The sequence below is a fragment of the Poecile atricapillus genome, chromosome 6 (assembly GCF_030490865.1).
Source record: "Poecile atricapillus isolate bPoeAtr1 chromosome 6, bPoeAtr1.hap1, whole genome shotgun sequence".
Lineage (NCBI taxonomy): Eukaryota > Metazoa > Chordata > Aves > Passeriformes > Paridae > Poecile > Poecile atricapillus.
In genome coordinates, this window is record NC_081254.1 from 25,308,270 (window position 1) to 25,324,684 (window position 16,415).

At 40.9% G+C, this 16,415-nt stretch overlaps 1 protein-coding gene and 1 long non-coding RNA gene across 8 annotated transcripts in view; one reads left to right on the top strand and one right to left on the bottom strand.

Annotated features, from left to right (window-relative positions):
• The window catches only part of BTRC (beta-transducin repeat containing E3 ubiquitin protein ligase), a 115,938-nt gene extending 102,779 nt beyond the window's left edge, over nt 1-13,159 (bottom strand). For all 5 annotated transcript variants that reach the window (XM_058840820.1, XM_058840821.1, XM_058840819.1 and 2 more), the window contains exon 1: nt 12,937-13,159. In XM_058840820.1, coding sequence (XP_058696803.1) covers nt 12,937-12,984 — 48 coding nt within the window. In that variant the 5' untranslated portion in view covers nt 12,985-13,159. The remainder of the gene's footprint in view (nt 1-12,936) is intronic.
• Nucleotides 13,160-13,269: 110 nt separating this feature from the next.
• On the top strand, nt 13,270-14,690 carry LOC131580095 (uncharacterized). Of its 3 annotated transcripts, none has more exons than XR_009277820.1 (3): nt 13,270-13,295; nt 14,006-14,108; nt 14,410-14,690. It is a non-coding gene; the product is annotated as an uncharacterized LOC131580095 (long non-coding RNA). The 3 variants fall into 3 exon arrangements; XR_009277821.1 differs by lacking the exon at nt 13,270-13,295 and adding an exon at nt 13,357-13,445; XR_009277819.1 differs by lacking the exon at nt 13,270-13,295 and adding an exon at nt 13,363-13,682.
• The last annotated feature ends 1,725 nt before the right edge of the window (nt 14,691-16,415 follow it).

Sequence of the window (16,415 nt, forward strand, 5' to 3'; positions counted from 1 at the left end):
CAAGCCAGTAATTTAAAATTCAGTGGTACCCTCTCCACTTCTCTACCAAGGCTGATTTTCAGAGGACATTTAATTACAGGCCTGAGTTCCTATTTTCTAAGCCTAAACACAACCCCTGAAGGCTTACAAGATTTGAGTCACAGCTGGAGCTGTGGTTACTATACAGTTTAAATATCAGCCTCTTTACTGTGCAATTTGTTTCGAAAATCAAATCAGATGCTGTGTCATAAACAAGTGCTAATTAAGTACTGAGCGGAAATTGAGCTTTTTTGTGCAAGAAGGGTTCTTAAATATCTGCATCTTCACTTCCATAAGAAAGGATAAATATGTCAAGAATGATAATTATAAAAGGAAACCTACTATGGTACTTCCAAGGCAGTACTGCTGCTTCTGCATTTCATCTGCTTCCATGTAAGAAGAAATGAGGGGGGAAAAAAAGTTGAGACCTGTATGAAATATATATGTACTAAGGATCTTATTAATCTGATCATATCACCCATAATGCTTGCTGTTCCCTCAGAGAAGACATTCACTCTGGGTTTCCATCACACAGGACTTAAACAAGCAAACTAAACCCATCTCTCTCCATCATTGCAAAGCAATAATGAAGCTACTTATATTGCCATTTCTTTTAAGTCATGATCTACACACAGTACTTATTTTACAATAGCATTGAATTCATTAGATACAACACCTTGTTTGATAAATATCAAGTGAAGAACAGGAATCATGCATTTTAATACTCTGAAGGTTGCCTCTGAGTAACAATATTCACGACTCCATTAACTAACAGGCTCTCGGCTATAAAAGCAGAATTAGATCTGTCAGTCACTGACATGGAAGGGCATGGCCAGTTGCACTGAAGATTGTCCGGCTGAGATGACTTCCACAGCAAAGGAAAGTATCCCCTGTGGCCTAGAACTTGTAATGAGTTTGCATCCATTACAGCAATAAACTGAATTCCTATTACAGAATATACAACTTCATGGCCCAAACAGATCCCTGACTCTACTGCCCAAAGCAATACTCAAAATAAGGCACAGTTAGATCTGTGGACCACAGCTCAACAAAACCAAACATGATTTCAAAATATTTCTTTGTTATTGGGAGAAAAACCCATGAGCTATCTGATCCTAAAAGCTTAAGTTACCAGTATTTAAGTGTGTCCTTTGTGAGATTTTGTAGAAAGAACGAACAAACACTAAGTCAGCTGACTGTCAGGTCTCACAGTTTGATACAAACTCCTTCAGAAGGACACAGCACTCTTGAACAGTAGGCTCTGACTGCCTGTGAACCTTAATGAGTTCACCGCACGTGGTGAACATGGCTACTCCGGTTCTTTAATGAATCTGCCTGAGTTCGTCAACTGAGATCTGCTCAAAACCAACTCCCACTGGAGAGTGTCTATTTATACTCCTTGACAGATAAATAGATGCAAGGTTTTTTTATATCCTGCAAGAGCAGCAGCAACTAGGTAAACTACTTCTGTAACATGAAACACCTGGATATCTTCTTTAGGGCTCACAAGAATACTAAGCTACAGTATTGAAAACCAAATGGTGACAGCACTCCATTAATCTCTGAACAAAGTATCAGCAAGATCCAAAAACATGCTTACTTGAGCAGTGTGGAGATTCTCTTTGTGCCCAGACTTGATTTCCCAATGATTTAACATTTTAAAGATGAAATTCAAGTACTATATCCAGCCTTCTTCAGGACTGCAAGATCTGTGGTGAAGGCCATTTCCCATGCTACTTTCTGAATCTGTGCCAGGTAAGTTTCCAACAAGAACAGCAACATTCCAACATTCACAGTGCAGGCATTTATGTATAAGCTGGAAGCTTGTCCAGAGATCAACAAAATGAAGCTGCTGCCTTCCAAGTATTGTGTCTCTTTTTTCTAAGTCCATAGAAAAGTCATAGAGCTCACTTGGATTCTAATTTTTCACTGAAATTCAGAGCATCAGGAATAGAAAGTCCTGTATTTTTAAAAAAAAAAATACAGCCAAGGTAAACCAAATTAAGTTTGGAAAACTACAATCTCCATAATCAGCGTAAGAAACTACAATATTAACTTTTTACCTTCCCAATCTCCTGTTGAATCTTAGGTAACAGACAAAAAAGCATGCAGGAGAGATGGGTTACAGGTCTGTGCCAAATATCCTGGAAGGAAATCTGCCGTTCACACATTAAGCAGACAAATTTGTAAAAGGAATACCATTTTTTTTCTAAAGAGAAGGAAACACTCTGAAGAGCACACTCCAGCACTCCCCCAGATTTTCTGCTTAGCTACTGAGCTCTTCTCTTCTGAGCAGGCTCCAGCACTAGCCAAATATTTTCCTGCTCAATAAATCACTTCCTTTTTGCAGGAATGGTCATTCTGTCCAAATACAATTCCCTCACAAAGCACTCTGCTACAATTACAGTGCAGGACCTTTTCAACCATCAGAAGTAATTTGGAATCTGTAACTAATTGCCTCAAAAACTTACCAAAATATATTAAATTTCTTTTCCTTACGTAAATACCCTGTACCAAATTCAGCTCCATGAGAGTTCTCAATTCCTTGCATAGGATGCAAATGTTCCTTTGCTTTGCTTAACTAGAGCAAACTCCTCCTTCAACCAAGAAACACCAAAGCATCACCTGCTGTCTTGGAGGACTGCAATGCCAGAATGAAGCAGGGGCAACAGCAGCAGCTGAAGATACCTAAAGAGCAGCCCCTGGTAGCATCCTCACACAGGACAACCATCTGTAATTCTAACCAGAATGAATCTAAAATGTTGCAGAAATAGCTGGCCAAAAAATCAAGAACTGAAGCTAAAACACAGACAAACAGTATGTCCAGCCTCCCAAGAAAGGAAATCTACTGAGACTGAGTACTGATAACTATAGCCAAAATGAAACAGTCACCATGGGAGGCTAAGTAAATCTATTCCAAATTTAGAACAAATGAGAATTAGTGCTAGACTAACCCAATCTTCTTCTTTAAGAAGATCACTGAAGTCCAGACAAATTAGAAGTAGTTAAGCATTTGAGATGACATGTAGGAAGTTACTAGTTAAAATTAAGAGGATTAGGATTAATACCAGAGTTACAAGAAGGCTAAGAAACTAAAAACTGTAGTGCATCACAGGAAATTTTGAAAAAGGAACCACTAAGCTGTACAGAGAATAATCCTTGTTGAAATCTATTATTATTATTGAAATTATGTTAAATATTCTCACTAATAGCTAAAATACTCAAGAATTACCAATGTGCTAATGAAATAGACATTATAAATATATAGGACAAAACATCTTAGAAATTTAGTAACAGAACTGACACATGATGAATAGAAATCAAAGTTACATTATTTCCATTTTAAATTATGAACTCAGTACCTGAGAACAGGAAAAGAGGCCCTGGGATATGTTACTCATTAGAGTAACTATTATTATTAGATAATGATGGCTCACCCATAAGATGGGGCCAAGGAAATGGCACATACTACTATAGGATATTGTATAAAGTAAAAAATTCCCAGAAGAGAGGAATTAGGATCACTGCTTTAACGCAAGGAATCTATAAAATATTTCCTGGAATGTTCTGTATAGCTCTGGTCATTCATGTTTCAGGAAGACTAATCAAATTTTGCAGCTGTTTAAAAAGGTCTACTAAGATGATCAAGAACTATGATCCTTCTGTCTTATAGCAGAATTAAAGAATGCTGGTTTAGCCTGACCAGATCCAGCTCAGAGCAAAATATGATTGCTCTCCACAAATATCTACAGATGAACACAGGGGAACAAGGAGAGCTGTTTAAGCTCAAGGACACTGGCGTATGAACAAATGAGAAAGAATTAGCCATGAATGGAGTTAAGCAGGAAAATAAGAGCTAGGATTCTGACTTTCAAAGTAGTCAAATTTGGAATAGCTCTGCAATGTCATAGCAAAGAGAATTCCACTTAGCTACTGCTCTCAATAGTTTGCGAAAGCTTTAGAGAGTACTTTGGTTACCAGTATCAGACTTGAACCCACAAGACCTATTCCAAACCAACACCAACATGTCCTCTCACTGACGGGCCCTTTATCATCTCCATGTAAATTCTTATTTTAAAGTCAGTGAGATTATAGGAATATTTTCTTAGCAGTAAAAAATTTTCAGGGTATTTATGCTTGCTTATAACAATAGCTGTAACAAAGTACTCGAGCAATACACTTCACTGGAGTCATCCTAGTCAAGAGAAGGAAAAATAAAAAGGAAAAAGTTACAAAAAGAAAAGGAAATGTCGATTTTAAAATATATTAGCAAAAGGAAACACCTTCTGTCACATTTGAAGAGGCTGTTAACATTATTTGAATTTTTTTCTGTTGAGATGCTTCTAAGACTCATCTTCAAAAACAAGATCGATCCATCGTTTCTTGAGACTACACCCCCTTCTCGTTGCTCTAATTTGCAGGAGATGAATGATAGCTGGCTGCATTTCTCCATCATGCTCACAGTTTTGGCATATAAGAAGGAAGAGCATTGAGTAGACCAAATGAACAACCCCCCTGGAGAATCGCCAACATCTTCCTAATAGACAGAATCCAAGGCCAACTATCCATAAACTAAAAGCAACTCCCACATAAACACTGCTCCATTCTGTATTGCTCTCACAATAAATTACAAACGATGTGTGTAGAGAGGGAGAGTGACTACATTGTATGACAGACTTTCATGATAGACCATTTTTCTCTGAAACAACCAGAGACTGTTCTGGTTGCTGTATGGGCAACCATGGAAACATTCAGACTCTTTTCTAGTCAGTGTACAGTCCAGCCCTGATTAGTATCCAAGCAAAGACTGCCATCACCTTTCTCAACAGTGTTTCATCCATCTCACTATATCTGGGGGAAAAGAACCCACTCCATTCTGTAAGAATAACTATGTCCTAAGATGGACATAACATGAGAGACTGCTCCTACAAACAGAAAAATCCCATGTAGGGCACAAAGCCAGCTAACAAAATTCACACCAGAGTTCTGCACTGGCTGGTGTTAACCAAATTCCCTCTCCGTCATCTTCTTCAGATCCGGTTTGCTCCAGGTGCTTCTGAAGAAGATAGCTCCATCTAGACTATAGCTAAAAGAACACACTATTGTTTTGCTAACATACAACTGCTCTTAAGAACTTCATTCCTTTGTAGCATGCCCCTGCAACCTTTCCCTTCTCACCATGGGAAGAAGCAAATTAAACCAGCATTAGGCCTTTTTGCTGCTTCTAGTCCAAACTGGTTACTCCAGTGGATTCTGCCAAGAGGCTGCATGGCTCCTGCCCACAGACTGTAAACACTTCTGTCCTTCCCTCAAAGAAGACTAGAAAGACCCCTTGCTGAGCTTTCCCATTCTTCCTCATTCTCTCCTTTCTGTTGCTCTCATCAAAATGACTGCACAAGACCCTGTTTTAGCAGTGGGGGAAGGAAAATTAAATCAGATGTTTCTCAATTTTTAGCACAGAGGAGGACTAGAAGTAGCTAGAGAGTGCAAAATTATGATCAGTCATTTGCTTCCAAGCAAAATCATTGTGGAAAAGTGAAATAATTTAAAACTGTAAGTCATCGTGTCTGCTTCTGAACCCTTCTGCCATCCCAGCTAACAAATCTGACTGTGCACACACAGTGGCAAATAGGCTGAGCACCCATTGGTTAATGGGACCATGGAACTTGCACAGCAAAGAGAAAAAAATGAATTTTAATGCAGTTTTTAGAAATACTTGTCATTGTTTCAGCATTGCCATTTAGTGAATGGGACCGATTTCTCTCTCAGTAGGGGATGATATTTTAATGATGTAACAATGTACTTCCCAGAAGAAAGACAAGCCTCATGAGGCAGATTAAAACTAAGAATATTCAGATCCCATTAAAATCAGACAGTTTCAAGCCATTTTTAAAATTAATTTTGTTTAATGATAAAATGGGTTATCTTAACAGGTGGCTAGCCAATTGTAAAATTAACCAAAACATGGTCAGAAGCACAATGGTAGCTATTAGAAGAACTGGTTTCTTTGTATTCTGCCTTCTATTAACAGTGTAAACTATCCCTACACAAATTCCTCCAGTCCATGACCCCCGGCAAATTTCTGAGCTTCAGCTTTCTCTTTCTGCAAGCAGGGGTAGCATTTGTACAAACCAGACTTCCCCAGCACCTCAGAAAACCTGGCATTAGAAAGGTCTGTTGTTTAATAAGCAGAAAATATTCAATGTAATTCCCAGGATGTTTATTTTCAACCATTTCTGTGGTACCAAGAAGTTTTTCACATCACTAATCAGTATCCTGTCAGGGAAACAGCTTCATGTTTGATTGCTCATTAGTTGTATTTTGAGCACTTACTCTTTATCTGCAGCCACTGGACACTGCTATTCTACAATTAATTTTCAGTTTCCACAGCTGAACACACAGTGGATTCAGCCCTTCTGTGCAAAATCACTTAAAATGTATAAAGAATATGCCTAGTTGAGCATCTCCTGAATTGTAAGGAAGAAATGAGGAAGACTAAAGATAATACTCAGTACTGGAAATACCAGCTACTGAGGACAGTTAAATATTACACAAATCTCACCAGCATGCATGGAGTTTAAGATGACACAATATAAGCAGACAAGGAAGTGAGAAAACAGCCTATTCCATCTGCATTGATGAATTTAGCATGAAAATTTTTCTACAAAAACAATCAAGTTGCTCAGCTTGCTGGTTTTGCTGGTCTTAAATGTGACCATAAATACTGTTGCAGTAATCACTGAGAAAATTAATATGACAAGAATATATGGCAACCTATACAAATGAAAAAAAGTTCGTGGAATCCCTTCACACAATACTTAGTGAGAATTTCCAGGTATAAATTACTCTCCTTCTAACAGAAAATAAGTATCTTTCATTAACACATTTTATAATACAAACAAACTACCAACACAGTAAAATCCATAGAAAACAAAATAATGGATGAACACATTCACTTGACAAACATATCCAGTCAACATCTGTACGTCAGGAAATACTTTCTGATCTCCACTGAAAATGTTTTTAGAGTGTGAAGTGAATTTTAAACGAGACAAGACCAGGAAGTTTCCTCAACCATTTAACTTTTTGTCTCAAGTCATTATTTCTGCTACCTCAGTGGCCGCTAGCACTGAAAATGAAGAAGGAAACAATATAACTTTATATTTCATCTCATTTATGGCCCAGACATCAGAACTTGGAGTATTCCACTTCAAGTGGCCTACCAAAGATGACCATTTGATTTTTTTTTCTTCATTGGGCACCTCTTAAGGTGATCTCTGAACACTGTACATTCCTATCTTACCACAATATACAACTATGGAATAATTTTATTTTCTTCCTCTGAAATCCTCATTTTCTTTTTACATGTCACACTCCATTTTAGGATACTGAGAATGTTGAGGCCACCACACACCTTGTATCTTCCAATGACTATTTAGGAAGCCCTTTTGCCTAACCAAACTTCGTGGTTAGAACAGTCTGCTTTATCTCACTAATTAGAATGATAATTTAGTACCAAATACTCATGAGGAATTATAGCTCTGCTGACTGGCAAATAATTTGCCAAGGCAGATTAGTTTAGCTGCATAAAATAAATATCCACCTGCACATACTAGCACTAATCAGGGCGTGAAATTAAACTTTTTATTCAGTGGGAAATAACTGCTGCAAGGCGGCGATTTAGTCTGAGAAGCAAATATTAAGGTCAGCCTATTCTCTCTGATGTTTATAGTACATATTACAGTGTGGAGAGCATGGTGCAACAAATTTGGCTTTTTAAGTCTATCAAACTAAATACTTCAGTGATGCGATAGCAAATTTGCCATTTGCTTTTCTAATTGCATACATTTAATGGAGCAAAGTGGCTGAAATGAAACATTACCAAAGAAGTGAGGGTGAAGTTACTGAAGTACCAAAGGCCTGCATCAAGTGCAGAAAAATCTACAGCACAAAGTTTGGGGTAGAAGAAAATTAATCAATGTTTTCCATACAATATACTAGTCCAAACAAATACCCAAAAAAACAGGATGCTATTTCAGTACCATTGGAAAAACTGTTAAATGCATATTTATTGTTATAATATACATATTTAAATGTTTAATATTCAAGCAGGATTTGCAACCCCACATTTAAAAGGCAATGCTCTACTATCTCAGCTTACAAAATTATTCTACTGCTTTGATGACATCTTTGCTTTGGATACCCAGGGTTCTCTACCACAATGTCCACGACACAAATAAGTTACTTTGGAAGGTTCTCAAAGATTTTTTAAAAATAGCTAAAAAAGAACAGGTCTTAAAAATTCTGGTCCTATTGACACCTAGAATGACATAGGTTTGGTGCAAGCAGAGCCTCTTTTAAAGTATTAGCCTTTGTCCATCTGTTCCATATATAAATACACATGCACACAGCAGGAAAAAAAAAATCCAACTTTATTATCCTTCAGCCTTCAATTACACTGACTATTCTTTACTATATTACCTGCCAGTTATGTGGGAGCTCCTACAAACATGCAAATATAAAAATTAATGAACTTGAGAGTTTTCCCTCATTAAAAAATAAAACAACCCACAACCAAAAAAAAAAAACCCAACCAAAAAAAAAAAACCCAACCACAAAAAAAACACAAACAAAAAGCACCCCCAAACCCCCCCCAAAAAAAACAAAACAAAAAACAAAACAAAACAAAAAAAAAGAGAATAAACTCCACAGATGCATCTTTAAATACCGCCAGAAGGCTCTGATTCTGCTATGAAACTGGAAGACCCATCAGCAGCTCCTAGAACCCAATCATCCAAAACCAAAAGTAAAATGGTACTTTGGGGGTGAAACAGAAAACAAAGAACACTCAGACTGACTTCTTCCTACTCCTGAGCCAGGAAATTAAGTGAATTATTATTCAAATTAATTAATTTATAAAAACTGAGAAAGTAAAGCTCTTTTAAGTATCAAGCTTTTGCCTCTCAAATGGTCCTAGATGGGACCCCAAACTGGTCAGGTACTGTTCCAAGCACTGCTAATTGAACACAACTGAAGTTGTCACTAGTCCATTCAAGAAAACAGATGTCGCTTCACAGAGCTTTGATATTTTTCTTAAATACCTTTCAAAATGAGGAACAAAAAATATGAACTCTTATAAAAAGGGCTTTATTGTATTTTTATAGCATATTACATACCTTGTAACAATCATTCTGTTAAGAGTGAATGTCAGTTTTATTTTCTGTCCCTTTTTTCCTGGCTATTTACAAGCTTTGTAAGAATCATTCCTTAATTAAGTCTAAACATAGTTTTATATAAATGGATTCCTGGAATTAAAAACGTTCAGACTTAAGAAATGATTGTTACAGAGACTGTAACAGGCTGTAAAAAAGAATGCCACTTTAAACAAAGATTTCTCATTTTAATTAAAAAGATAATCATCAGAACATTCGTATACTTAACAGAACCATTTGAAGCTACTTTGAAAAAATATCTACTATTCTATGCAGGCTTATGTAGTTTACTTTATATGACATTTAATCAAAGTCTCAGTTGAGCCTATCACACTCATACTTTAAATACTGTATCTACAGTTTCAAACACTTATTTGAACTTGAAAGTTACTTACTGAGCACCTCAGTTTCTTGATCTTGGGTAAATCACTATGACTATGTAAATCCCATATTCCTGAATGCATAAAAGCAGAGCTCTCTATGGCAGGGGGTTTTGGGTGGGACTTTTGTGTGCATTTTTTTAGGTTAATGGGCACAGTCACCTCTCTCTGTAGCTGGTGCATTAGTCTCCTATACACTGTACTTTATAAAGAGTGTACTTTTATCAGTAGGACCATACAAAAAAGAAAACAGGCTGAAGTGAATGAAGGTTCCACTCTGGTGAAATCCTTGCTGCAGCTGCAGAACACTGGACTATTTAATTTAAAAGATTGTATTTTAAATCTATGAATCATCTTTCATTTAAAAAAACCAACCAACCAAAAAAAAACAAAAAACCAAACTTTTGAAAGATGATGTGCAGAATACATGATACAAGACATGCATTCACCAGTGAAAACAGCAGTTTTGTGAGCAGTTGCTTAGTACTGTGTAGTGTTAATACACAGCAATTTAATATCAGGAATAAATTAGGTCTTATTAAGTCAAAGAGGTAAATTGAGTAAGCAAATGAAATTAAATAAATCACTTAAACCTTAAATATTAGATTATACATATTGTACCTGACCACAGATAACCAGGAAATTAGTAGCAGATATCAGTTAAATGCAATACTGCTTCACTGGCAAGTAATCCAGCCAACAGCAGCCAGTGAGAAGGCAGATGCCTTCTACTCCCATCAAAAAGTTACACAAACACGAGCATACAGAAAAACAACAGAGTACTGTTTGTCTTTCAAAGCATAAATGTAGATGCAAACAATGAAAATAATTTCAATCAAAATATTAGCACTGGATGAAGCTTTCCCATGACACTTTTCTGTTAGAGTTGGACATTAAAATGAAAATCAAATCACCAGGTCCATCTTCCTTCATACCTCGTGATTCAAGAGAGCTGCTTGAAGTTAATGTCAAAAATTAAGTACTGACATTTTTAAGTGGAAAAAAATATTATTTTCTAGAGAAGCATAAACAAACTACCACCTAGAGGGTTGCTTTTCAATATGAAATGAAACCTACCCCAAACACATTTCAAAACCAAAACTGTCTCTCCTAGCTTTGATAACAGGCCTCATACCTCCAAAATGTATTTGAATATTTACCTACAATGCTCCTTGGGAAGCTCTCAGGAAAAATCAATAATTAATAGCAAAGCCCACCTCAAACCAAACTGTGAGCCACCTAATAAGGAAGATGCAAATGCAGCACACCACACACTGAGATGGACAAGGTAATCCACTGTGAATGATTCAGCATAAGCTGAGAGGATGCACGAGCTGATCTGCTACCTCTGTGTGGATAACTGTACCAGTGCCATTACTGCAGTGCCCAAGCACTGAGTGCTACAAGGCAGAGAAAAGACATTTCCTAGGAGGGCCAAGATGATACTTGCAACTAATTCCTCGCGTATCCTGATGTATCTACCTGTGCAGCCTTTCCAGGAACACCAGAAGACTCCATCAAGCTTGACAAACACTTTATCAGCAGAATTAAAGAGTCACATTCTGGACCAATGCACCCAAAAGCAAAAGCCTGAGACATGCTTAACAAAACCTTTGCTTCCTCTACTCTCAACCTGTAAGCAAAAATACCCTAAAAAGTTCAGAATGGACAGAGGGAAGCCAAATCTTTCACTGCATGTTTTACCAGCATTTTGCATACAAGAGGCACTTTAATAAAACATGAAAGAACATGGGTTAGCTTTTAGCTATCAGTGCAGCCTCTCTTGATAATCCTTCCCTTTATCTGGTGTTCTTAACAGATGCATATCCCATAAGAGCAGCTTCATTTCATGGTTATGACTCTCCCCAGTGTCAGGGAGTCTATTGTTTGAGTGGGACACTGCCAGCTGCAGAATGGACAGGGATTCCCTCAGCCTCCAGGCTCAGTCTTACAGATGATCTCAGACCACCTGGACTAACCCCTTGAATGAGGATCTTGGCACAGGGGGTGAAAAAAGTAATGTATGAGAAGTCAGCGAAGCACGTTCATGATGCTGTCTGGCAGCAGACAAGAATGTTTCAGCAGAAACTTCTTGGGATGTGAAACTCACTATCTAAAGGCAGGTTGTAATTAGCAAGCTTGGCCAAACACAAGTGCGGCAGGATCTGTGACACTCCTTTGGCCAATCCCACACCAAAGAGGGCTATTCATTATTACTAATTGCTACCTTGCATATTTAGGTGTCCATAGCATTTTTCCACTTTGCCTAGCTGAGACTCTATAAACCTGACAAACTTGGAGACTACTAGCAAATGGGTGAAAAAGTCTCACGAGAGAAACAAATTCGTCCTGATTAAAAAACAAAAGCCAAACAAGTGTTCTGAAGCTCAATTAGAAATTAACATCTGCAACTAGAGTTTCCTCAATTTCATTTTGGGCATATGTTCTGAAGATCTAATAGAATTCCTTCTTCATGATGAACTCAAGTTTAATTCTGTGCCACTAGAAGCACTAATCCAAAACAAACTTTTAGCAAGTGTTGCCAGTCATTTAAATTATACCCTTAGGGAAAGAACAGTTTGGGGCACCTGAAATTTACATTCAGTTTAGTTGGCAACACCTTGTTTTCATTTCTAAATTTTACGTTTCTAGCCAAAACCCTTAGAAATATCAACAAAGGACGAAAAAGAGAATTAATCTACAGTTTAAGTAGACAATGCCTCAAATCTATGGAAATTAGCCATATTTGAAGAGCACCTTGGATGCACGTACTGGTTTCCATACCAAAGGCCAACTCAAAGCCTAAACAATGTACGAGCTCCCCGCAGTCACTATCACTGATACACTGCTGCAGCAGCAGGTGAAACACTCAATTGCCAGTATTTAGAGATCTCAAAGTAGAATGGGAGGAAAAACAAAATTACAGAGGGATAGTCTAAGGTGCACAAATAAAGAAAGAAACCCAGGAATTACATGCGCAAAGCCTGCCGGTGCCTGTGGGCCCCTCTGCCAGTTCCTGCCTCACTCCAGTTTAACTTCTCCCACTCCCAGGTGGCACCTGCAGCCCCCTCCCCCTCCTCCCAATTCTCCTTTTGCCCGGATTTGGGGACCCTGCTCACTGCCCACCCCGTAGGCAGGACGCCTCCTCTCCCCGGGCCCCGCTCACCACCTTCCCCCGCCCGCCAGCCCAGCGCCCTCCGGCCCGGCCCGGCCCAGCCCCGAGGCCCGGGTCCCCTTCCCCACTGCCCCCCGCTCCACCTCACCCCCCCATCGACAGAGGCAGCCACCCTCCCCCGCCGCCTCCGCCAACCCCCGCGGCCCCTCACCATGAACTTGAGCGCCTTCTCCTGCAGGACGGCCTCGGCCGGGTCCATCGTCCTGCGGGGCCGGGCCGGGGCCGCCCCCCCGCTCAGTGAAGGCCGCAGCCAGCGCAGACGGGAACCTGCGCTGCCCCGCGCCCCCCCACCTCGCCTCGCTGCCCGTACGGCGCATGCGCCGCTCCGCAGGCCCACGGGAAATGGAGTCCCCGGCCGTGTCCCTGGCAAAGGTCCTACCAGCGGAATAAAACTACAAATCCCGGCAGGTTCCGGATCTGGGGGCACGCTGGGAGCCGGCTGGCGCATGCGTTTTGTGCGGTGCAGGGGCCGACGGGGGTTGTAGTAACTTGGGGCCGTGGCGGTGCGAGGTGCGGGCCGGGGGTGACGGACACGGCCGCTCTGAGCGAGCGAGCGAGCGAGCGAGCGAGGGAGGGAGGGAGGGAGAGAGATGAGGAGGCGCTCGTCCTGCAGCTGCCGAGCGGGCAGTTTCCAGCTCCAGCCCTTCCCTGGGGTGGAAGGTACGGCTGGCTCCTGAGTCACAGCCCGGCGCTCTCACATGCCCCGTAGGAGGGTCCCACGCTTTGCTCTGGCTGCTCTCCGTGCTCGCGCACCGCCGGCGTTCCAGTCAATCATTGCTGCCAAACCTAAACAGAGCCCCGTGCAGGGGGTGCCAAAAATGTCTGCTGAAAAGTCACCAGACCGAAGGTCCACGGGGGATGTGAAACAGGAAAATTTGCATCACTGGAGTGGATCAAGTAGGCTGACATCATTCTTGAGAGATGTTTGTTTGAAGCCATCCTGTGCATAAAAAGCCTCCCGTGGTGCTTTGGTGCCCTTTTTCTAATAATGTTTATAGATCAATTTTCCCTGAAAATTGGACCAAGTTTTCTTTGCTATACTGAGCAGCAAAGAGAAAAAAATAAATTATCAGCATTCCTTGACTACCAGCTGCACATAGACAGGAGAATATTTACCATATCACCTCTGTTTCTCTGTTGCACACCCTGCATGACCAACTCACGTGGAAGCCATTGCTTCTAATCCTCTTGTTTATTACATTTGCCTTATCTCTTTCCAGTTTTTCTACATTTTTCACAGTGCCCAAAAAACTGAATCCACATCGTATGGAGCAGCAGAGAGGAATTGCTTCCTGTGGTTTTGATACCAATTATAAGACCCTGGTAAGTTTCTACTTCTCTATAGCAAACACAACACTGATTTCTAGCCAGTCTGTCATCTAGTAAAACATTCAGATTCTTTTCCTTGCTGCATTTATATAATTGGCTCTGCATTTTGAGTGAAATACTCTGAATTTCTTCCTGTTTAAATGCAAAGAAGCCAGCCACAAACATCAGCACTTGCTTACCCATATGCAGCTCAAACCCATTGTTTCAATTCCTGTGTTTGACACAGGCACAAAACCAGTATCTCCTGAGTACCAGTCCCTTCCCTCATTTTCTCTAAACACTCCATCTCCTCCAGATTTGCAGACAAGATGATCAGAGAGAAAACAGAGGATGCAGAGGATGTGCCCATTACTGGATTCCTCCCAGGGACATGTGACTAGGTGGTGCCTCATGATCCAGCGCCAGGAGTGTCTGCTGCAGCCAGTGACCCAGCAGAGGTGACACGGAATGTCAGCCTTTGCAGGGTGTGATGCTGGCATGATCTACCCTCCCAGAGCAGTGGTTTAAGAGAAGGAGGAAGAGATGACCTGATGTTTTCCCTCTACAATCCCAGGGCATAGAAATCTCACAAATAAAGCTTCCATGTCACCAGGATAAGAAGCTTCCATGCTCTTGGCCGTTGTACTTTAAGCCCAGACTCTTAGCACTGAAATGCCTGAAATGCTTGGCTCTAGTGGGGCTGGGCACTTTCCAGACTGCTGACAGCACTGAAAACACTCACCACGATTATATAAATAACAGTAATTATAATGAGGGAGTCCTATAATTACAAAGGGAGTGCTCCTGTAACAGCACTGAAGGCAACCAGGGGCTGCTGGTGCTTGAGGCAGGACTCTCCTGTGTCTCCTCCCTCCAGGCATCCTGCAGCTGGCTTGGGATGTAAATGGATCCTCCTGGTAGCAGTGTGGCAGGCTCAGGGCTTTGATTGCTTGGTTTATTTGTCAATAATATCTGATGGCGGCCTAATTGTTGGAAAATTGGAAAGTGTAATGCTTCAGCATTAGACACCAGTGTCCCAAAGCCCTCCAGGCTGATTGATCTGTCTGGACTGTAACTTACAGGGGATTAATGTCCCTGAACTATGTGGAGCCAAAACTAATGAGTGTTTAGGGGCTGGACTTAAACTTGGCGGTAGGTCAGGGCTTGGTTATTCTGCCACACTGCCATCAGGACCCCACAAAGCAGAACCAGTGCAGAGGGACAGGGCAAGAGCCTCAACCTCAGCACAGAGTGACTGAGAAAGGACTCCGAGAAGCAGCACTTGGCCCAGCAGGACTGAACATGAAGTAGCACTTTGTTGTGGGAACCTCACCTGGATCTCTGCATCTGCAGCCTGACCTTGTGTCTCTTCCCACTGTGGGATGCTCCCTGCAGCTGAATGGCCAGCTGTGCACCCTCCAGCTTGTTATGTCCTCTGTGGCCGGAGGAGAGAATGGTCAGCACACCAAGGTGTGACACCATCAAGGTGTCACATCACATAGCAGATGAAGAGACATTGGAGAGGTCTGTGGTGCATAAGGCCGGAGAAGGCACACTCAACAGATTCATAACCAAACAAACAATCACTTGTTCGAATTGCAGGAATTGAACATGTCTAGTCACTGCTATCTCTGCCACAGCAGAGCCGCCCTGACCAGTTCCTCTTTACTTTTCCTTGAAACAGCAACCATACCCTCCTCCCTGCCCTCCACCCCCTCACTGCAGAGCACGTTGCATGAAATGAGCCCAAATAGTGCTCAGGGACCTCACCATCCTTCCAGATGAAGGATGCTACCTAACAGTAAAGATATTACTGTGATTATTTTTGCAATAGCATATTGCTCTGTGCATTCTGGACTCTGCGGACCACATCCACGCCTGGTGTAAAGCCATGTTAATTTGCTGTGGCAGTCATTAATTGGGTAAGGAACAGCTGGTGCTTTGCTTCAAGTGAAGCTGGTTGGGTCAGTAAGTAAGCGGTTAAGTGATCTACCACAGGTACAGCCCTACCTTTCTCTGCACTGCAGAGGGGTTTCTCTTCTTGTCCCAGTGACCCATGGTGGAAGCAGAAAGATTTGGCCATGAAACACTAGGAAACTTTAATCAGTGCAGTTCCTTTGGGCATTATTGCCTGAATTTTTATATTTTGAATAATAAAGGATGATTTTAAATTAAATTTGTGGAGTCACCATCTGTGTGTGTTTGGCCTTGTTTTCATCTACTTTGGCAGTGCCTTGGCTTCATTCTTTCCAAGTTGGAGCAAAAAGGAAGGGAAGTGAAAAGAAGGGAGTTCACTGGTGGGAGAATCTTTTGTTGTTCCCT